The sequence below is a fragment of the Micropterus salmoides genome, unplaced genomic scaffold (genome assembly GCF_014851395.1).
Source record: "Micropterus salmoides isolate LMB-PRFRI ecotype aquatic unplaced genomic scaffold, ASM1485139v1 Ms_hic_scaffold_22, whole genome shotgun sequence".
Taxonomy (NCBI): Eukaryota; Metazoa; Chordata; class Actinopteri; order Centrarchiformes; family Centrarchidae; genus Micropterus; species Micropterus salmoides.
In genome coordinates, this window is record NW_024041373.1 from 18,070,908 (window position 1) to 18,095,358 (window position 24,451).

Here is a 24,451-nt window from a genome sequence, read left to right on the forward strand (position 1 = left end):
ACTCTGGCCAGGTCTACATACCACGACTCTAAACAGTTTCTCTGTGAGTTATAGCTGTTTACTAAAAGCCCTTGCCTTTGTTATTCATATAGTATATGGCGGGGTGTTAGTCAAGTATACTACTGTGGTGAGTGATTGTGATGGCTGCATTTTTGTTCTTGAACTATTGCATAATTAGAATTTTACCCACTTTTCTAAGATATTATATCAACCATTTGTATAATGTATGTTTTGGGAAAAGGTAATTGCACTAAAGCCCTTTCATTCCCCATCTTTTGTGCTAGATTGACTTCCTACTTCCTTCCTGCTGTGCATAAAACATAACAAGGACTGTAGCTGTGAAATGAAAATGATCAACTTTTTATTGCAATCTGTGTCAAATGCACAAATGAAAGTAGGGGATACACTTTCTTCTGTATCTTCTGGGCTCAAAATGTACTTTCTTTCATGTAATAGGAAATAATAACAGACACAAAGCCAGTGATTCAGACTTGAACTTTATTTAACAAACTGAACATAATTAAACCACCTTAAGAATGTTTTTCAATGACTAAAAGAAATCCCAAGCCCAAGAAACCAAAGTTGCGAGCTAATTTTTTTGTCCAAAATGCACAACCCCCACCTTCACTTACTTGCTGGTTTAGTTTTGTATGGATTGCAAATATTTGGTCAAAGTTGAAAAATAGCCAGAATTATGACCATGTACTCACGCCTGATTCACTAGCCTATAACACATATTTAAATATGCACAAGTAACCAATGCTAATGTTACACTTTCTATTGCCTTTTAATACTATGATAGTATATGGCATATAAACAAAGTTTGACATCTTGGGAAACATGCTTATTTGCTTTCTGGCAGAGAGTTGATGAAAAGATTGATACCACTCTCAAATTTATTCAGTAAGCTAATAAGTAATATGCTGAAAACATAATGTCAGAATACTCCACTGAAAGTCCTGCATTCGAAAATGTACATGAAGTATCATCTTGTATAAGCTAATAATGTGTTGTGTGTAAAATCTTAATCTGCAAAGTAACTACTAACTACAGCTGTCAGATAAATTAGTTTTCGAGTAGAAGTTGGCCAATAAAAATTTGGAAATACTCAAGTAAAGTGCAAGTACCTCAAAATTGGACTTAAGTAAAGTACTTCCAACAGTGGAGAGTGTTAACAATTTTCTCATCTGACTCCCCGCCAGAAAGTGAATAAGCGTAATTCCCAAATAAGTGAAAATCAGCTGACAGATGCACAGACACTTTCAGGGAAATAAAGTTTTCTATAATCTTTAACTATGCAGCAATAAAATAAACAATATTCTTACTGTTTGGACACTATAGCCATACATATAAACAAACTGATATTTCTTTTATAGTAGCACTGACAGAATAAATAAACCTCCATAATGTACAGTTAATATTACACTCATCAATACCATTGTTCTATCAAAAAACATTTCACAATGTTTTATTTCTGCTAGGTCATATTTGGTCAGGAGGAAAAACAAAAACCAGGTAGAAATGTAAAGGCTGAGCAACAAAATTCCAGTATTATAAACTGCAGTGACAGAGAGGACAAGGCAATATTTAAACATTTTAGCAGTGAATAAATTCACACACTGAGATTAAGCACACTGAAATATTTGCTTTGTATTGGTAGGTTGTGTGGTTATACCTGCTCACGTCAGAGACACAACCAGGCTTGATTGTACGATGAATGGGAACCCCCAGTGTTGCTCCTGGTTTTCACAGCAAGGAGCCCAACAGACCAAAGTTTGTCCAGTCTTCTCTCTTTTTTATTTTATTTTTAAAGGCACACAAGAAAACTTAACTGTGACTCAAACGTTACACGACCAACTGCTAATTTTCCCTCTACAGCGGCAAGATGACAAGCTTCAACACCATAAAAGAAAAAACAAATCGGCAATTACTGCTTCACAAATTACTGAGTACTGTTTAAGCGAAGCCAAAGTAACACCTGAAAATAGCTTGTATTTCTTAACAATTCAAAGCAGTACATAATGAATGAGATTAGTCAAGTGAAAATGTCCTTGGAGTTTGCTTTTACCGACGGAGAGCAGCACTCAGAAACTGATATGCAAATGAAATTCTCACAAATTGTCCCACAATAACAAGCTACATCCTTGTCACTGACTGCACATGTGAAGTGTTTTTTTTTTCCACTTGAAGACACAGTGTACTTAAATACGTCATCACTGAAAGCAAATATTCATGTTCTTATTTAATGTACATATGAAAGAGAAGTGTGTAACCTGAAGTAAGAGAAGCCATCTGTAACTTACTGTTTCATGGCTTTCTGGCAATGATGAAGTGGTTGATTTGTCATCCTTATTTGCACTTTCACCACTTTAAAAATACTTCCCTGCCCACCAATGTTTATTTGAACGACTTTTGTCCAATTACAGTATCCTGCCGGCTTACTGAGCAGCCAGAGATGGGGGGGACCGCTGCCAAGAAGCAGGACATGCAAAACCATGCAAGTCCCGCATTTTACATGCTTTCATACAAACTCCTCATGTATCCGGTGTGCCTGAGTACACCGCAAAGGTGCCCCTTCTTCCCCTGTCTTCATCCCAAACATAGTACATTCTCTCTCCCTCTTCACTGATTTACATCCTCATTCACCGGAAGCGTGACCTTCTGTGGTGACAACGTTCAGTTTTTCTACCCTTCACACAATTTCACCCTGCCTGAAGTTCACGAGCACAACAGGGAGTGAGATATCAGACGAAACACTTAATTTATAACGCAAGAGTTCGCAGAGTTCCTTTAAGGATTTCTTTATTCTTTAGCTTTAGACATTTTATTGTGTTTTATTGCAAGAGGAACATGTTCCATGCATTTGCAAATGGCTTGTTTTAGAAGTGCTGCAAAGTTCTCACCACAAAAACTTTGTTTGTCTTTTTACTCATTCCTCACTAGCTTCTGGAAGCATTCATGAAATCTTAAATAAAACTATCTTGCCTTGATTTTTTTCTTCTCTCTCAGATTAAGTTCTTGCTCTAAAACAACACCTTTTTTCCCCACCCAGTGCTCTCTGACACTCCTTGATGTCTTCTGCAGCTCTGGACAGTTTTACCTCTTCTAAAACTAGCTAGCAGCAATGCTATCACCAGCAGAATGAAGGGTTACTTTGCAGGAAGTAGGACAGGAGCCTCTTCAGATTACTATTTTCACTTCAACAGACGCATAAATCACAGAGTCACTGGACAATAGTGGGTCAAAATGTGATGTTTGGTGCAAGTCCCAACTGCAATAGCACACATTTTGTTTCCATTTACCACACTGTATTTTTGGATGGTCTCTGATGAGATATCCCAGGCAGGAACTACTGTGAGTTTTCCAAGGATGTGCATTTGAAATAAAATGTTTAAAGGGATGGAGGGAGTCCTGCTGTAGAGTACCTGAGCCAGACTGCACACACGAACAAGTGGGGCTTTCACTTGTGCTGTGTCTGTCTTTATAACGTCTTACATGGCTTTGACAACATCTTGAGCTGAACCTGACGATGAGACACATAGTCTAAACACGAGCCTACGTGCTCCGGTAGGTCTTGATGATATCTTTGATTGTCCTCCTGCAGATGGGGCAGCACGCGTTAGCCATCTTCTTGAGTTTGAGGCCACAGGCGTAGCAGAGACACATGTGTCCACAGGCGTAGAGGACGGTGTCCACCACATTCTCGTAGCAAATGGTGCATTCGTCACTCCATGAGCCCGAGCAGGACGGGAAAGTAGGGGACTCCGGGTGGCTGGAGAACGGGGAGCTCGGGGTTGTACCTGAGGTGAGAAAAAGACATTAGAGATGTGTGCGTGAGTGTAGGAAGAGAAAACAAAACAAAAAAAACAAAAAGCCAAACAAATGGAGGAAGCCTTCCAAGTAGTGTATTGTACTGTGCTGTGCTACGCTCACGTGACACACTCTGCTCACTGCAAAATACATCTATTTAATCAAGCTGTCAATACCCTGACCACTGTTTCTGTTTCTCTGAAAATTAAGCTTCGGGACAACTGTATGTGGGAATAATTGAGTTCCAGTCATCGCTCTTTCTGCCGCCATTATGTGCCAGGTGTTTTTCCTGTCACACCGTCTGCTGCTCGGGACTGCAATGATCACATGTCAGGGATCACCGCTTCACATCACCAAGGTAAATATTTGCTTCAGGTGCCAACATGCGTATTGTGAGCTGATGTCTTGTTGCTGTTCTCTCAGTGTTTGTGTGCTGCTGGCTGTTTTTATTGCTCTCTTGCATGTCTGTATTTTAATCAAATTCAAACAACAAATAAAACTTGTAAACATATAGGAAAAAGGACATCAAGATCTAGACAGGAAACGCACGGCATACATAAATGCTTGAATTAGAGACCACAACCTGGTTTTTCTAGATGTTCATGTAAGAGGGAGGTGAATCTCCGCTGCAAAACTCTAAGTGTCTTTCTATCGGTCTGTGAGATATATTTATTTCTCCTCAATTCTGCAAGGGAATTATGAGAATGGTCTATAAATAAAGAGAGAGAGAGAAGATAAAGGAGTAAAGTGGAGTAAAGTGGAACACTTGGACAAACCTGTGGAGGAAGAAAAGACTGAGTGGTAGTCGGAATTGAGGCTTGAATTGAGGTTGATGTTCAAGGGTGTGTTGAGGTTGGGCTCGGAGTTGCCGCTGCAAAGCATTGTGGGGGTGTTACAGGACGGGGAGCTGGGGACCGACGGGCCCCGAAGGTCTGTGTGCGGAGATGAGCCTGAAGGTACAGAGAGGAGACATCTGGGTCACATCAAAGATTTAGCAACATGCAGATAATCTATGAAAGTAAGAGACTTCGGTGTTCAAAAGAGCTAAATGCAAATGCTTTCAAAACTGGGAATCAACTACTTCCACTCTGAGAAGTTAGTCTGAGCTGATAATTAGCAAATGGAGGAGAGTGGATGTCTTGTTGCATCTCACTCACTGTCTCAGTCTGTCACTCCCTCTCTGTTACACACACACACACACACACACAATCTGTTCTATCTCCAAGCAGATGACTTGTGAGCCCACAGTGTCTGTGTGAGTCAAGAGCCTATGAGTTGGTGTAGCCCTACACCAACTGCCCACTCCCCCACCCTTCATGAGCACATAAGCCCTATGGGTAGGGTACAAAAAGCTTCTGTTGTGTGTCCCATACAATCAGTCCCCATCCGCACCCCATAACCACCGGCTCTGGCATCAGTTCTCATATTGGCAGCTCAGAATACCCACCCCGATTCAACAGACAAATTCTGATCTAGTCTGCCTGGCAGGCACTCGGCATTGTTGTTTACACATTGTCCTTGAACTGACCATGGGAGAAATATTGCTACACTGTCGGCCCATCCATTACTTGGCACCACCGTCCTTCCATGTGTCGAATAATCTAATATTAGTAGTTTACATTCTATCCCACAACTTGCTTATCCAAATTTTCCTACATTGACAGCGTGGAGTGGAGAAACAGCAAAAAAACAAAAACAAAACACAGATGACAAGAAATTGCAGTGAAAAATGAAATACTGTTTGCTTTCAAAAAGAGACATTTATGTGGTCTGTTGTTAGAACAAAAATGTATACAGTTTGTTGCATAACTCTAGCTACGTGCTCTGATCCATTGCTCTGAACTCTTGCCTTTTATTTGGGCCACTCCAACCACTGCAGTCTCAGTTTCAGCCTACGTAAACAAACCATAGTAGCTTTTTAGTCATGCAACGAGTCAAAGTCTGCATGAACACAAGACTTCTGGTAGTCGACACAAAAAGCTTTCCATAATTTGTTGGCATTTAAGGTTAGCACTGGGATCAATGTGTCATTTCAATGGGTCATCTAATATTTATCCTTTAAATTATATATATTTTTTAGAGCAGATAGAGAGTCATGTTTGCATACAGTAGCATTTATACACCCTTCCATTACCTACTTACCATGACCTATGTGGCAGCCCAGCTGTTAGCAAATGTCTAGGTCAACTCTAATAAGGCAGAATGGATAACCTCCATGTCTATTCATGTACCCTTTCATCAGGGGGACCTTTCATCTTTTCTCTCTATGAATTTACTGCTGGCTGTGCAGGAATGAGTATGTGACTGTTTTAGCTATGCAAGCTGTACAGGAGATTTATTTGTATTGAGCACATGTATAGTAGCTTCCAATACTTGCTTATTAAATATAGAGACCTCTGCCACACCCCATCTGGCTATATCTTTTTTCGTGTCTGAAAGAAGTCAGGTTATTTGGCCACTTGGGGGCAGCAGAAACGAAAACAACATCACATTTATAAGCTGATATGGCAAACTTGTTAGCAAACAGTGGCTTATTTACACATCCACCAGTCATGTATCTACATTAGCATCCATTTGGAGTCGTGTTTGTGTCCACTTGGTGAATGCAAGTCCATTATTCATTCTCTTTTGGCTCTGTTTTGCTCTCCACCAACTCCTGTGGGAAATATCTGTCTCTTTAGCAGCTAGCTCAAATGCTTAGCAAATTTAAGATTACAGCTGAGTACATGCAGAAACAAACATCACAGCAGGAAACCTGTAATGAAGAAATAAATGACCACTACTGTACTACTACGGTAGTAATCATTACTCATTACCATTGATGACAACGTTGCCCTGCACGATTGCTCTAAAAGTTGCTCTGTGTATCATCAGCTCTTAGTGTTTGTATGTGGGTGATTTAATGGGAAAATGGATCTTTCAGATCACTTTGAGAAGTACCTATGATCTCGTTCCACCTTTTATTGCGTGCCATGCAATGCTGGGAACTGGTCTTGGTCTTGAATCGGTCTTGCCCTCCCTCGGTCTTGGTCTTGACTGCTCTCAGCCCCTAAAAGTCTTGGTCTTGTCTCGGTCTCAATAAACTCTGGTCTTGGTCTTGACTTGGCTTCGGTTTGGGCGGTCTTTACTACAACACTACACTACTGTACGCAAATGATTCTCCCATGAAATTATAAAATCTTGGTTTCTGAAATAACACGGACAAAATGACCATGTGACAGCAACAGACTCCCATCTGTTCCACTTCACAGGCTTGACAACACCCAGCCATGATAAACTGTCACTTGCCTCAGCGGCTAGATGTTTCCATGGCAACTCGTGGCATGCGGCTACTGCGAGTGGGTGAGCAGAGACGTCACAAATGTACTCCCCACAGCTGGAGTGGGTAATGACTCGAACGTTCATACCCCAAAGAATCAGCAGAGGGGGTGGTGGGGTGGTGGTGAGAGTGCTCACGAGGAAAGGAGGAAGTACAGCGACGATTGCAGGACCAGTGTTGAGGGAAAGAGCTGTGGGTGGAAAACCCAGCATCTCAAACCTCCATGCAATTACATTTTAATAATGCATATGGAGAGCATCATAAGGAGCTGTCACGGCCTCCCTCCTGATACATAATGCTGGCTGCTGGGAGCCCACGCAAGACAGAAATAACCTCCTCAGCCCTGGTCTGACTACATGAAAGAGAGGAGAGGGGAAACTGTAATCCAGAAATGAATTAGAAGAATCAATAAATTTAATGAACCCATGCATTTTGACCAAATTTTTCAGGAAACCTCTTTATACATTTCCTGTGAAAATAAGGCTAACTTGCTGGGAAGGAATCGTTATCAACTTAGCCAGAAGACAACACTGTGGTGGAAGAAGTCTTTATCTGCGGCGACTATAAAAAGCACTCTGAGCGAGTCACACTAAATATTTATATTTTAGGATATAAACTGAAGCTTATTTACATCTTCACTAAAGATGTGTCCTGTATGTCAAGTTTTTTTTTTAATTTTCCAAATTAGGTGAAACTTGCTACAACGTACTTACTTCATGCACAAAGAACTTCCATAACAATTAAACAATAATCTAAAGATCTTCACTGCAAGACAGAGCTTAGAAGTAAACAAACCAGAAAACTATGTTTCTCCAGTGGTCATCAAAAGTATATCTTCAGCCTGTGACCATCACTGCAGCATCTGCACGGCACATAACACACGTGGTCATTTTAAATCATGCCAGAACTTACAACCACTGCTTATCATGAATCCACAATTTTCAATAGCTCCTGAACCTGTTAGCCATTATACGTTCTTATTCTGCTAATTTTCTCAGGCAGTCCTAAACTGTGCATGCAGTCCCACATCTAGGGAGCCAGAATCTCAACACCAGGCGTGATTAAACTTCAGGGTACCTTCAGGTAACACTGCAGTATCGTTGTGTGAAATCTGCTGGAATCAAACGGAGCTGACAGAAATTCTGTTAAACTGACGATACAAACTTAACGCAAACTGTGGGGGTAGAATGTAAATTCCCAAGAGATATACGAGTTGATAAAAAGTCAGAGCAGCCCAGACAGCAAAGGAGGGGGAAACTATTTCATGACTCGGCTGAGTGGGAATTCAACCTCCAGAGTTCATTCAAGGATCACAGACTGCATTAACTTCTGAATGGAAAGTTACAAATGTCACCCTGTAAATATTTGTCTGAATTCCATGAACCGAGATTTAATTAAATAATCAAACTAATGCTAAAATCAATGCTAATAAGGAACCGTTTAACCGTTCTGTTCAAAAAGGACAGTGACTCAGCGGTCAGATGTCCCGATCCCGGTCCCAGCTAAATCTTAGTCTGGCTCTTTGGTTTGGAGGTGTGGGTTTTCTTCTGCAGTCCAACAATACGTAGAACATCAGAAGGGCTGAATCTGAATAGGAATAAGAAGGCACTGGAAATTAATTAAATATAACGTTATATTATGTAGGGTTACAGGTAGTTGTTTTCTGAGAGAATAATAACAAGTTTCCTTTTTCCTGAATATTAATATTTTAAAAATATAGTTTGCTTTGAATTCCCAAACTGATTTACAGGTAAGCAGTTTTTAGGCAATTAACATACAACCTAGGAATAGGTACAAAGATCAAGTGAACAAACCTAAAATCCTGAGTTGTGTGATGGTGCCGTGCAGACCGTAGAACATCCAGAGTGGCCTGGAGTTATCGACACACAGCTGCATCCCTGCACTGATGCCGTTATGGCTCATCATGACCTCGCCTTCAGCGTTCACCACAAAGCCCAAGATGTCGCCACTGTGGAGTGGCACCACCACCCGACACACTGCCCAGAATTCTTTGCGGTCAACCAGGGACTCTGGGTTGGATGGGAGGTCACTGGGCCTCAGTGTGTCTGGGTCACATGATGTCACACCGTAAGAAAGAGACCCAGGCCGTGTGACACCTGCCTTCACCTTCACAAACACAGTCTCTGAGCAGCGCATCGGCCGGCTGGTGAACACCAGCGTCCTCTCGTCACCACGGTGATCCAGCCGCGCCACCGTGTGCTTATCCAGCTCAGTAACATGGACGCCGTGCACAGAGTGGAAGTGGAGATCACTGTCCAAATGGCTGGGCAGCAGTGAGCACTGCTGTGAGTTTTGAGAGTTTTGGGGCACGTGGCAGGACGTGGAGCTTAAGGGTTGTAGCCGTTCCTCTTCCTCATCGTCTTCCTCCAGATGCGTCTCTTGCTGCTGCAGGCTCAGGTCACACAGGCTGATGGAAAGGCGAGGGTCGTCGCCGTTATGGTTAATGGAGGCCCGGTGGGTTGCAGCAAAAGAACGAGGACGCAGGCAGTCCAGGGGGAGCATCTCACTGTCTGTGGGGGGTGAACACCACAAAGGAATGTTATATAATCACTTGCTTGTGGTGTTATGAAGTGAACATTTCACTCAATCAATACATTGTCTTTTTTCTTGCTTTTATTTGGATAACATCATAACTTTATTTAGACTGTGGCACATTTGAGGAAAAAGTGTCCAGAGAACCAAATGTAATTGATGTACCCACTTATTCCCATGCACACCACTGGTTTGTCTGTACGCTGTCCATTCATCATATACCGTCACTATAAACACATGGTGGCTTCCGGCTTCTCTGCTTTATATCGTATTCATTCTAATGCACTCTTTGTACTTTGTACTTAGGCTTGTAGTTCAACAATATGAACAAATACATCAATGTTTACATGTTTAGAAACATATCAGGACTTTGAGTGGGGGCATACTTTAGCTGCAGGCTAGTGGCTACATCACAGCAAAAGAGACATAACACCTTTATGTAACACTGAAGAGATGAGAGATGCACACGAAACTAAGTGAAAGACAGTGAAGCTCAGCTGTGTTTGAGCCTCCCACTCTGTCGTTAGCTCGGAGCCCTGTGAAAATGTGCCACTCATGTTATACCTTATTTTCACTTTTAAATCTTCTTGGAGTGCTACCACAATCGCGAGCTTCAGATGTGAAAACGCAGACATTATGATAAGCTATTAAATCCAAAGATTGGATTTTTAAAAAGGCTAATAAAGCCAGTACACCTGCAGTCTTTGTCAGGGACTGTGTGTATGTATAGTACACAGTAGCTTTCAAATAGCTGTAATGAGCCACCATGACTCCTAGGTGTTCACATAAACTGTCTCAGCAGCAGTTACTTAATGTGCTTATTCTACCTCACTGTATTTTCCGATCATTAAAAGGATAAGGCATTCTAAAAATGGTATCACATGTCTGTGCATGCTATGTAGCCCTCTCAAAAATAGCCCTTCCTATGCAAATCCTGCTCACTGTAAAATAGAAGCCACATGGGAACATCTTTGCAAAAAAGAAAACAGAAAGAGAGCGTGTGTCTTTCCATGCACACAGCCGGTACAAACGGATCTGCATCGTGGCACACTTAGGGACACACTGCCAAATTTAACACGGGCTAAAATTAGCCTGATTGGACATTTGAGGAGAGCGGGGAGGGGACAGGCCAAGGGATGAGTGACATGATGGCTGAGTTGTGTCGCTCCTCGCCTCGATCTGCTTTGGGGTTCCCCTGTGGGAAGTGGATTGAGTGGGAGAGTGCAACAGAGGAGGAGAGGATGAAAAATGGGGTGGGGTGGACACTTGAGAGAAAGGGCATACCTCACCAGCTCCTCTTTATCACACAAAGACAGCACATCTCCGGCCAGCAGCAGATAAACTGCTTGAACTTAATTACTTCCTCAGTCAAGAGTGTCCACAACCAAGCATGAGGCTCGTATTATTAGCAGCCTTATCATCTTCAAGGCAAAGTTAGCCGACTTTGGGATGTAAGAGATAATTTCTATTCTTGCTATTACAGCTTCCTGTGGTTCACAGTTTCTGTTTTTGAGAGTGGCACAGCAGTCAAAAAAGCTGTGAGGAGAATAGTAACATTACAAGGAAGTTTCTACCAAAGATGTACAACAAATAAAAGACAGAACAATGGAAGATAAAAACATGAGACAAATAAATATGTATGACCTCTTCCTGCGTTTAGTCTCAAAGGAGTCTGGGAAAGAATTTCACACATAAAAAAACACCTGGAAATATGAAACACATCCAGTCAGACACCAACATTCACAGCATGGCTGCATGCACCGGACAAATATCTGCCCTCATAAACACACACATAGCAGGGACATGGCTGGAATAGTCCTGTTCGACCTTTCCACACATCATTTATAACAGTGATACTAATCAGGGTACCTGTCCTGTAAAGACAACCACAACACTCCCAGACAGCCCTGACTCTGTACATGGAAAACAAAGAAAGTGGTGTGGACCCTGCCCACAACATTGTTCCAGCCAATCAGCAACAGGTGACAAGTTCAAATATCAGCAATCCTTTTGTAGAATCCCTTATTCTCCGCTTACTCTTTAAGGCTTTAAAATAGCTGAAAGTAATGGCTAAATAACTGAAACAACTGAAAGTAAAGCTAAATGATTGAAAAAGCTAAAAGCAATAGATAAATGGCTGAAATAGCCAAATTTAATAGATGAATTAAATAGTATGTCTGACAAAAAAAGTTGGGAACCACTGAGTTGAGATGTTCCAACAGCACAGACAAAACAGCAAACAAACTTTTTGTAGCTGGGTTGTAAAAACTCTTGTTTTTACAGTTGATAATTCTTCCTTTCAGACTGCTCTCTCATTAAAATGTCACTAACACACTGACAGGTGCAGTCTTGTCTTTTGTCCTCTGAGCATGGTGCCTATAGACAATTCACTACAGCTTAGTGTAATGTTTTTGAGAACATTTGGCGATGCTCCAGTGGTTTTTAGAATAGCATGTCTTGATCATAATCGTCACTATACTCTGCTTTGAATTTTTGAAGTTCAAGTCCTTGACGATTTTGAATAGCAAGGCAAAGTCTGAATCACTTCTTCTGGCACAAAAACAATACAAACGTGATTAAGTGAATGGCTGAAATTGTCCTAGTATAATTAAGTGGTCTTTGAACAGCTCCAGCTACTCAATCTCAGGAGAAAGGCTCTTTTTAAGGAACACATACCAGACTGATACTGTTCTGCAGTTTCAGTGGCTGACCTCTTGGCTTTTTATTAAGCATTATAGCTGTGAGAGAAAAAATCATTAATCAGATTCGCACAACTCTTGCTGAACATTACGGAGGAATTTATTGGATTCGTGGAAGTAAGAACACACCCACACATCAAAACATACCCCTGGGGAAAAATCCTCTACCTGTTTTAGGTTTACACATTCAAACAAGTTGCAACCTTCAGAGACAGACACTCTTAACACGCAATCTGGAAAAACCTTTTTCTGGGAAGTGAATGTGATATTGGCAAAGGAGGATGTCCTGGATATAACTGAAAAACCGGCATCCTGTTTCTCTGTGAAAGCATGCCACAATGACTACTAATTTAATGTATTGCGGTTAAAAAGTTGTTTAAGAAGCGACACTGCCAAAACAAAGAGCCTGTCCCCACCTCATTTTGAAATGGTTTTAAGAGTGCAAGTAAGTTTTTGACCTAAATAACTCAATTCAATTGAGGATTTTTATGTATCCTAGGCATGCAATGGCATCGTACTGAATAGACGAGGGAGGGTTCAGTTTATTCCTTGGACCAGTGGAACAGGATTAGGAGGCTTTTGGGGGGGTTAGTGAAGCTGCAACCTCTGTACAAGGTCAGCTGCACCAATTGTGTGCATGTGTGTGTTTGGGGATTTGCCATAAGTATGCATGCCTAGAGGGCCAGTGCAGGGCTCTGTCAAGAATGAGTGAGTGAAGTCATCTGTCATGAGAAAGGAGATTGGGGAAGGGCTTTTGCTTATCAAAAAAAAAGAAAAAAAAGCGAGGACTAGAGGAGGGAAATCTCTGTTGATGAACTTCTAAGGAATGGTATCCTGGTCAAGATAATGGCACAAGTATATGATTGTGAAACAGGAGGGGCTAAAAAGGCTGGAGAGTGCTACGATATCGATACATGGGAGAAGCTCAGCACTTTGAGTATCTGAGATGCCATGTGTAATAGAAGCCACATATGTGGCGCTTTTGAGAGATCAAGTCGAGTCTCTGGTTTAGTGCCAGATGTTTCTGAGTTTTGGACCGTGACTGTGGAAAGAAAATGGGACACGCTGAGGTGACAAATGGCAAAAACGATGCTCAGCACTTCAGGGATGTCACAAGGGCTCAGCGTTTCCACGACCACTTCTGAACTTCTGAATGTCTCTATATGCACAGAATATAAAGTACACATTCACGTATTCACTGGGACTAGACTCTGGTCATCTGAAAGTAATTAGCCTCTTCTCCAAAGGCTTCCCCCTGTACAGCCCAGCTGCCAGGATCGAAACCTGACAGGCTCCTTCTATTTTGATTTCTCCACAAATCTGTTCAATTCCATCTGGGCCGATTAAATCCCAGCTGAGGCACAATAGCCTGTCCAGCGGCATTTATTTTGGTTCAACAAATCAAATAAATTCCAAGCACTGAGATCACTTGAAACAGAGCTCTCATAAATGCATAGACCTTAATCCCGATGTGTACATGCTGGCAGATGTTAGGTCATAGGAGAGTTCTCCAACATTTTAGTCTATACCAGACATCTAATTTCATTGTAACCAACAGAATGACTTTAGTTCAGTTATACAGAAGGGTCCAAAGGAGAAATAAAAAGGAAAAATTAAGATGGTCTCACAATGGACACAAATAGAACTCCAAATGCTGCTCTGTGTCTGTTGGATGCATAAATGAGCAACCGTTTGCTAACAAGTTCAACTTAAACCCTGACAATATGTTAGTGTTGTCCTCCCAGCTTGTTTCTGCTGCCACCAAGTGGCCAAAACAATCTGTTATTGCAGGTCAAAGAAAGTAAACCATAAAAGATTAAATTGTCTGAAAATGGTGAGAAGTATGTGGCCATAATGTAATTCCCAGACATATACAGAATTGGTTCACTTTGTGTCTTGATGACATTGAATCAAGCTTTGAATCTGTCATGTCTCCAAGTTCAACTGTGGCTGTATAACAAAGCCCCTCATCATTCACCCAATCACAAATCACCATCAACTACCCAAAGCACACTGTATGTGTGCTTAGTATGTTACATGCTACACAGAATACCACAGCAAAGGAAATTCTCCCTACAATACTTCACTGAGTCTGTGAATATCTATTTTTTCAAGTCATTTCTTGGCGTCTTGCTCTGCTCTTGACTCACACCAGCCTCAGAGGCACCGTTACCATGGTTTCCTTCATCCAACGTTTTTCTCTTGTTGATTACAGCAAACGTACTGACGATTTTTAAGAAGGCTTATTATCTTGGGCAAGGTGAACCGCTGTCATCCGTAATTGTGAATGTTTCAACTTGTGATGAAAATTTTCTTCTTCTCCTTTTTCATGGCCTTACTACATATCCAGCCTCAGCAACTCTCAACATGAAGTCCTGCCTCCACAATGTGTTTATGTTTATATCTTTAAAATGTTGCTTTTTATCATAGTAAGCTAGTCTATATATTTTTATTTTAATGGACATTCACAGAAAGTGCCTTTGCACTGGAATTTAGATTATTTAGGTTATCTGCATCCCAATCTGACATCATATACAAACACTACACTACACTGTTTTAGCAGTTAGTATACACAAATGTTCTCATGTGCTATAATGTCTGGATATAGTGCCGAGTGTGCAGCTGCAGATGCCAATCAGTATGAAACTACTAACAGCAATTCCATATTTGCAAACATCACATTTAGCAATTAAAACATTGCAATGAAAATACTGCATTGTGGAAGGAGAGTTTCCCTTGTCCCAATCATGTGATTGTAGCATGGATGCTGGCATTTTAAGTATACTTCATTTTCAAATTTTTCCTGAATTAATGTGAAAGTACAAAGTAGTGTAGAAAATTGTTAACTATTATCATGTAAAGTGAGCATGTTAATGCCGCCCTCGGGAAAAGACTTGTGATTGGCTGAATGCAAAGGAGCACTGTTGCAGCTTCAGCTTTGAACATGGTGGGAAAGCTACAGTAAGAGGGACAATGTGGACAAGGTTACCAAACCTTTGGACTACAATCATCTCTAGCCTTACAAGTTTTACCCAAAAAAGGTATCACCATGGGCTTAGCTGGTCCTCTTGACCGGAACATAAGTTGCAGGCTTCAGTCATCTCCAAAAGAGGAGAACTTGGGACAGGGTCCATAGTCTTACAAAACCTTAATGTGACTATAATCAGATTTAAATGTCCAGTTCCTTGAAAAAGGATCACTTTTCATATGATTTATTAGTATGATGAGCAGCATACAGAGAGGGAATGTCTACAGAAAGAGAGAGCAAGAGGGAAAAAAAGTGACAGGCATGATTCATGATTTTAGTCTAATTCTGCCAAAAGAATTCAGCTCAAGGAAATTACAAAATGTTTATAATATAGAGACATTTAGCATCTCTCTTTGCCTTTCCCCCTCACTGTCTGCTATTTGCCTTTGGCTGGAAACGGACTTTTGACGGATGACTTTGCATATTGTTATTACCATCCGGAATTTCCAGTTTATTGTTTTTGGAGGATTTGGCTGTAAGCAGCAGACCAGAAATCGAACGTATTAGTACAACATCCATTTGCAGTACTTCAGGGTAATCAGACCCTTTAGGCCTTTCACATGCCTTCATCAATCAACTTTAACAAAAGAGTTTAGTTTTGTGCCCTTATGAAGCCCTGTGGAAACAGGTGAGGGCCGCGCCTACACAGTGTAATAAACGCAATGTGGTTAAAGATACAGTATAAAACTGAATTTAAAGTTTTACTTGTATTGGATGTTTTATAGCCTACATTTTGTTGTTCTTCCTGTCATACAGAGCTATTTTTACCTGCATTGTTACCGGGCCGACCCTACGCCATTTATCTGGCCACTCGCACCTACCTGACCTCTCTATATTTAAAACCATTTTATCCACAAATCAAAACTCTGTGAAACTCCACATAATCGATGTTGACAAGTGAAACAATAAGTGAGATCTGTAGCAAGAGAGCGTGAGCGTTAGGCGCACTGAGTGAACACAGACAGAAATAGACACAAAGAAAGGAAAGTACAGCACAATCAGGTTCAGACAACCCAACATGTTTGTGCAACACAGAGCTTTTCAGCATTCCCACACAATCTCTTTATCTGTTGACAAAACAGGTGTGAGTCATAGGTACAGTGATCTTTAACTGCCAACAGACCATTCCAGTATTTCGTATTTAATTTGAATGACACTAGGTTCACATACCAAGAGTTTATAATGGTTTCAGACAAAATTGATGAAATGTTGCAAATGTGCACCAATGAATTTGTCTGCAGTCATGCTAGCAGCAATGTGAGGCTGTTCTTATGTACACAGGTGCTGTGAACAGTGCAGGCTTAAGGAAATGATGATGAATTATGATGATATTTTATAGATTAAACTATACATCGATGAATTGAGAAAAGTAAGAGATTAATCTATAGTTGCAGCCCTAATGCTGATGTTTAGCAAGTGTAATGTTTCTCATGTTCACCATCTTAGTTTAGCGTTTTAACATGCTAACATTTGCTAATTAGCACTCAACACAAAGGACAGCTGAGGCTGATGGGAATGACATTGGTTTTGCAAGTATTTGGTCATAAACCAAAGTGTTGGAAACATTTAAATTTTGACCTGATGGTGAGCAAAGGACATCCAGTAGTTGCCAAGACGTTTGACACAAAACCACATGGTGGCGCTATAGAAAAAGTCAGGGCACAACCAAAGTCATAATCTGTGGACCATGAATGTCACTACAATATGTGATTCCAATACATCGCTCTAAGGAGGCTGGTGGCACTAGATGAATAGTCAGGTGCTGAGTAAAGTCATAAAGATTCATCCTCTGGAGACCATGAATGTCCGTACACAATTTCATGGAAATATCCATACTACATTTGTTGAGATTAACCGTATTCATAAACACCAAGTCCTGCAGCTTCTTTCACAACTTATCTGTCTATCCTCTGAGGTAGAAACGTTAGCGATGTCTCTTAGAATGTCAGTAAGCAGGAAAAGGTTTTCCCCACTGATGCTCTACAGGCCTAATGCATCACGATGCCATGTATGGAGATGATTGATGTCAACACCCTGCTCTTAATCACCTGAGAGGTATTCAGCCTCTTGACAGTCTGGTAGCCATTTTGGATTCTTCTCTAATGACTAGAGAGACAGGTTGCAGATGATGTTAGCTGACGTCGGTCTCACGGATCACCACCATTCTGTCAGTGATTAAGTGACTCATCTACTTCTAGTAAACAAACCCCCAGTAGAGCATCTTGCATCCATCAAAAGATGCCTTTGACTCGCTCCGCTTATCTAACTTGGAAGGAATCCATCATACCTGTGCAAAATGGTGGATGCTGTGTGGTCTCTCGGGATTCGTCCCATAAACAAACACATCCTGTGAAGGCTGCAGCCAAACATGTGTAAAGGGAGAGTCGTTACTTTTTTGACTGCATAAAAGGTACAGCATTCCCATATGTGTTCAGCTTCAGGGAAATGAAACTGAAAACACTTGCAAGTTATTTGTGACCTGATTTCTGGAGTCTCTACAACAAACTTGATAAAACTCAAATCCGGAAAAGTTATCTACTTAAAAAAAAGAAAACTAACCTTTCAAACTTTACTTAAAAAAATAAAATAAAATCTACATGAAAATAGTGCTTTGTTTCATAAAGTTGTATCTACAGCCAAGTTTCTTATGACACTGTTTACTATATTTTTCCAAGCAGAGACATTCGTGAAAATACAGCTGACAAATTGTGCTTTGAAAACATGTTATGTTGCTTGAGACACATTATATACTTGAGGAAACCTTTTGAGAGTCCCTCTAAGGGCTAATGTGTCTCAGTGTAGCGCAGCAGATCCTCAACAGCACAGACTATTCTGCGCAAAACACAAGCAAGGCACTTTAGTCTATATTGATAGCTGCGTGAGTAGGACAAGTGTGGTGATGTAACAGATCTTTCTTAAATTGCATGGACAGCATTGTTGGTCTGGACAACCCTTGAGGCTCAGTTTGATTTCAGCACATTAATTTAGCTTCCTCTCTTACGTAACACCATCTCAGCTTTCAAGCCGTCTCACTGATGTCAGGATCACCTTTGACTCCTTGCATGGGTAGCTAGATGCTGAACTGTACTCCCTTGATAACTTAAAGCTCAGAGAGGAAACAACACATCTCTTGAAAATATCCTTAAACATCAGAATAAGACCTGATAGCAGGAAAACATCAACAGCATCGTGAGACAGCACATGTGAAAAGGCTGTGATGGATAGCGGTTTTGATGAATTCCTACAGCATGTAAGGTTGTAAAAGATCAAACGGACACAACGGTATAAGAATTCTCCGGAAAATGTGTTTGATGCTGATTATCCACAGGCTAAAAACATTTTTCACTGCTCAAATTGATCATTTTCATAGTAGGTCATTGCTACTGAATGACAGAAATCTAAAATGGTTTAGACAATGATGCAATTTTATCATGGGTTCATGAAATATTCACCTTAGAAGGGATCACAGGAACCATTAATTAAAGCAAAATAATCAAAAAACCAAAAGATTTCATCAGAATAGCAATGACACATTGTGCTGGTAACACTATCTTCAGTAGATGTTTATACTCAGGTGCAGAAAATGGTGATAGTTACGGTAATGTGTGCTGACATGTGAGCAGGGACACTTTCAAAATTAATCCATGAAATATTAAAGACAAGGAAGCTATTCACAGAAAGGATGTGATCAGATATAGTTATGCTCACTACATGGGTCTCAAAATAAGAGAGCGGGAAGGCTGATTGGTCTGAGCTGACAGCAGCTGGGGAATGAGGTCACAACACAAGAATGGTTCAGCTTAGAGAAACAATGGTTAAATGTTTTGGGGAAAGTGATCCGTTATCATTATATATTTATTTTCTCAACTAGCTAGTTAGTGCCAATTAATTTTCATAAAGTTGGAATGACAAAAAGACAGATATTAAAAAAAAGAAGGTAAAAATGAAAGCAGCAGATGACGTGATATCCACTAGTACATAGCATTAGTCAAACTCAAGAAATATTGAATCCTACAATTCCCATAATGCAGCTTATTACTGTCTTTCATTAGACCCTTCCTTCCTGGTATATGCCCATATTTTTCAAATCCCACAACTCCAGTTTGTAATGCAGCATTTAATGCAGATAACCCTGATGACATCATCAGGTTTTTTTTCCTCAAGACTTCAAAGGGGAACACATTTTTACACATCAAAGTCTATATAGAGGTCTTTGGGAGTGCTACTGCATAAGTGAAAGGATATGTGAAGTTGTATAAAGCCTTTTTTGGCTGTGTGAAATCTAAGAAATTGCCTTAAATGATGTCACTTGAGTCAGCAGGTTGGGGCTAAAGACTACAAGTAAAAATCTGGTGGTATGGAGTTATAAAGAAGTGAGGTTACCAGACCGCTGTGGCTCCTTATCTCTGCTTGTTGTTAGCACCTAGAGGCTTCATTAGCTGCCACCAGCATAATGCACCCAAATCCCTGACCAAACTGTTGGTGGTCGAATTTGCAATGTGGGTAATGCAGGCATCAGTTTTGACAAGGAAGAAGAATGAGTTGCGTAAAAAAGCTGATATCTCTGGTTCTGTTACATCAATTTAGATTTTTTTTTTGTTCCAAACTGGCAATTGTGAGTCTGACAACGTTACAGGAGTGCAATGCTAAATCTGTGGACTACCATTTTAAAAAGGTCCCTTCAGAGTCACAGACGACACTATACTACTGTTTCACAGACTGAGTGGGGCTCTTAGTGACAAGTAAACTGATCTTAATATATAAGCTTGGTGGAGTGCCCCTTTAATAAACATAAAGCTCTTAAAACACATTATCCCGCTGAGTCAGCAATGTATATTACTTAAGTCAAAAGGTTTCTCACAACTGATTTTCTCTTATATTCTTACTGTCTAGAACATTTATCACAAAAGCCAAATCAAGGTCACCTAACCGGCCATTCTTTCCACCCACATGGCTTATTCATGGCTCCACGCTCCATTTGTCTCCTGTAAAGAAAAAAAAAAAAAAAAAAAGCCCAACAAAAAATAAAACTGCAGCAGATCTGTAATTCCCACCTGGATAGATGGATGGATGGATGTGTGATAACAAGCCCACAACAGGTGAAATTTGGCTCAATTTATCAGCTGGTGCAGCATTCATTTTTAGACCCTAGTGTAAGCATCATTAAGAATCAAAATGCACCCTTCTGTTAAAGGAAAATACGCACATGTGCCAGGTTACAACACCAGACTTTGATGTGTCCGCCCATATTTCAGACACTAAGTGTTTGCTGAACTGCAGCCAACTTCCAAGACAATACTGGGCCTCTGAGATATACCATGCTCTCGAGTAGTGACGCTCTTGGGCTATAGAGGAAAGCTGATAGCCAAGTGATCCTTCAGCTGACAGAGGGCCGAATCTTTTAGGTTTAAGCCATCAATGTGGGGATAAACGTGATCGATGTGGGAAAACCAGAGAAGAAACAGTGGGATTTAGGGCGGCTGGCCTCATTCACAGGCAAAAACTACATGAACTTTGACTATACACTGTGGGAAATATATTTTTTAGAATTAAAATTATCTTATTATACCATAATGTTTGGTGAACATGCCTCTCATTTAAACATATGAATCTGTGGTAGCGGTGATTGCAGGGTGATCACATGTCACATGAAGTTGAATTCACACTTGGATCCAAAGAGTGAGACATTCCACCGGTTTGATTGTCTTGGAAAAAACACCCCAGACATGTCATTACCTGACATCATCCCTCCTCTTGTCTGTCCTCTTGGGATGACCAACACACTCCTCTTGTTCTTCAACAAGAGCTGTGTGCTGGTCAGCACCACAAGGCCAGTGAACCCCAGATAGTCGCACTCTGGCATTGGATACCAAACAGCCCATCACAAGATAGCATGCTCCTCGCTGTCAAACACACCGCAAGAAATGAGGTTAAATGGCACTATCTACACAATATGGGAGCCTCTTCTATTTTTATTAACGGTGCTGACAGGCTCTATTCTTTGGAGAGAGGCAGTGCAATGCTTGGAAATGGTTATAAATAAGTACTGAGGCGTCCACAAGGATTCCTATTTATCTATTTTGTATAGTTTTGTATTGCTTTCAAAAACTGGAGACAGATGTTTTCAAAGCACGATGTGTTTCATAAATGCATCTCAATCTGCAATCCAAACACACTTCAGATGATTCAGCGCAGTGCTGTTGATGATTGAGGAGGACTTGTTTGCTCTTAATTTCTTTTATGTAATGACCCTTTAACCAGCACGGAGAACTTGTTAGAATGGATTTCAGACATTTTGAAATTCCCCCTTTAGGGAAATTTCTTTGATACTAACGACCGTGTTAACAATACAATCTACCTAATCTCCCACCATCTTTTTCCACTGGGCTATTTGGCGAGTGTGGGAAAAGTAGAGCAGCTGTGTGTAACATCACCTTTTAACCACTCGCAGTGAAAAAACATCAAATGAAGAATAGCTTCCAGTGGTAACGCATTATAGTAAGACAAAGGGTCTACAGCCCCCCGTGACCCTGTACGCAGGATAAGCGGTTGACGATGGATGGATTATTGAGGTGAAAATGTGCCACAATCACATTTAAAAGAGGTTACTTCCCCAAACAAAGACACAAAAGAGGAGGGAAGACTAAATCATGACTCCGCAGGGATGATATTAAAGAAGTTTGTTAAAATCTCGTCTCGTCTCGTCGCACCCCTAAAAAGCACACATGGTTATGCTGCAAACTTTTGTTCAGTATGAATGAAAGATTGTGGCGTATTGGTGGATATTCTTTTTGCATTTATTGTAGGATCTCTGTATAAAAATGGTTTATGACTCACCTAGCAGCTGGACGCCCCTGGTGAGGCCGTAGACGTCTATGAGAGCCCACAGAGGTTCAGAGACATGTACCCCGCTAAAGAAGAGCATTGGGCTGGAGTCATTGATTCGGTAAAACACCCGGCCCTTCTTGTCCACCCAGAAGGAGATGATGTGTCCCTCATTGGAGAGCTCCTCTGGCAAGGCTTTGGCCCAGAAGCCGCTCTGGGAGACCAGGTCCGGGCAGGCGTACTTTGGCAAAGTGTCTGGGTTGATCCTCGATGGGTCTTTAGATGTAAAACCAAGACGCAGAGCACCACTCCAGCAGCACTGCTTTTTAGTGATCTGGAGAGTACATATTATTAATTCATTGAAGACAGTCAACTCAGTATTAATCTTTACATTTGCTTTTCTATCTCTTTGTTGTGTGAACAATAAGCTCAAAGGACAGAGAACAGCCATGGTGGAGGCACTGTGAGGCTGCACAGCGGTGCTTTGAACCAAATGCTAATGTAAGCATGCTAACATGCTCATAATGACAATATGCTGATGTTTAGGAAGATGCAATTTGTGTTTAGCAAGTGTAATTCATGAGTACCATGTTCACCATCTTATTTTAGTGTGTTAGCATGTTAACATTGACTAATCAGCACTAAACATAAAGAGCAGTTGAAGCCAATGGGAATGCCATTAGTTTTACAGGTCATAAACCAAAGTACTGGACAAACTGTGCTAGGTGAAACATTAAGGCATAGCCAAAGTTAGTACAAATAATCCATGTTTGTACGAGATTTCATGGCAATTCATCCAATTGTTGCTGAGATATTTCAATCTGGACCAACACCCAGTCAACACTGCCATCCATAGCGCCAAGCCGCTAGCGTGGCTAAAGATCTGTTTTAAGCAAACTAAGAATAGTTACCTTGGTATGTTTATCACCTGCAAATGATTTTTGTCTCATTTTGAACCTCTATTTACTTTGCATTTACCGTGCCAGATAACAGTATTCCTCACATGGCAATGCTTGCCCTGCTCTCTCACTTTCGAGACATAGATGGCCTGATAGGTGAAGTGGAAACTTGTTCTAAGCTGCTGCTGCTTTGGCCCACACAAGAGCAGAGAGAGAAAAGAGAGAAAATCAAAACAGCAGAGCAAAGAAGGGGGATGATGAGACAGAGAGAGACAGGAAGGGAGAAGAAAAATAAAAACATACTGAAGAAAGAAGAAAATGAGAGAGAAACTTTACTGTCCATCACAGTCACAATTAATGTCTCCATTCTCACCACTCTACAGCACAATCTAATATTACAAAATATAGTATGTACAATGTTGATACAATATCCTGGTAGTAGTATAAAAAAAATAGCGCACTGTATGGTTTTGTAAAGTGATGTTTCTACAGAAAATGATGGAAGCCATCAATAAGACTAATGTTGGGTCTGTAAATCTGGGGCTCATTTCACACACACAGGTCGCAAGTGGTGGAAGCGTCATGTTTCACAAATGATTGTTTCTTATTGCAAATACATTTTCAACTCTAAAGGGCTCTTACATGCTAATGAATCAAGTATGTTGTTTTGATAAGTGAAATATGTCAAAACGAGGAAGAGGAAATGATCTCATGTTCCAAATTGCAGCTTGCCGCAAATGTTTAGATCAATGCCCCACAAACTAAAAATCATTTATATCCCCTTGACGCCGGAATTTATTTACAATTATTTATGAAAATTTATGATTTTTGTTTTCATTTGCTTTCAAGCTGATGCTAAATTAAAGTTTAAAATTGTTAATTTGTCTGTAGAATATACAGAAGCTATAAATTCAGGAATTCAGTTAGGTATGATGCAAATTAGCAACAACAGGCATAAACGATAAACTAGTGCTTGCAAAAGGTTCCTAGGTACGTATCGAATGTGCACAAGCAAGCATTGGGGGAATACATGCGCTATCTCGGCTGCAGTCTGAATGGAAGCGGTGTGATGCGTATTTGCGACGATCGGCGTTATGCCATTAACACTAGATCAAAACCAGCCATTGGTACTAGGTAAAGTTAACCTAGTATGGCATCAGTGCTATACTGACCCAGACATTGGGTCATTTTTAGTGTGTAGCATGCTGCAATTTTTCAGTTGACAGGACAACTATTGTCTTTTCCCCACTTTTTACAGATTGCGTTCTAAAAAACAGGGTCAGAATGAGCATATACTATAAAATACAACTGGGACACA

The 24,451-nt window shown here is 40.7% G+C and overlaps 1 protein-coding gene across 2 annotated transcripts in view; it reads right to left on the reverse strand.

Annotated features, from left to right (window-relative positions):
* Nucleotides 1-478: 478 nt before the first annotated feature.
* The window catches only part of neurl1ab (neuralized E3 ubiquitin protein ligase 1Ab), a 29,320-nt gene continuing 5,347 nt past the window's right edge, over nucleotides 479-24,451 (reverse strand). Inside the window, exons 3-6 of one of the 2 annotated variants that reach the window (XM_038737570.1) lie at nucleotides 22,247-22,568; nucleotides 8,944-9,660; nucleotides 4,587-4,760; nucleotides 479-3,800 (exon numbers count right to left, since the gene is read on the reverse strand). In XM_038737570.1, the coding sequence (XP_038593498.1) occupies nucleotides 3,556-3,800; nucleotides 4,587-4,760; nucleotides 8,944-9,660; nucleotides 22,247-22,568 (1,458 nt within the window). In that variant the 3' untranslated portion in view covers nucleotides 479-3,555. Of the gene's footprint in view, nucleotides 3,801-4,586; nucleotides 4,761-6,809; nucleotides 8,717-8,943; nucleotides 9,661-22,246; nucleotides 22,569-24,451 lie in introns of those variants that run through there. The other variant, XM_038737571.1, reaches the window with a different exon arrangement.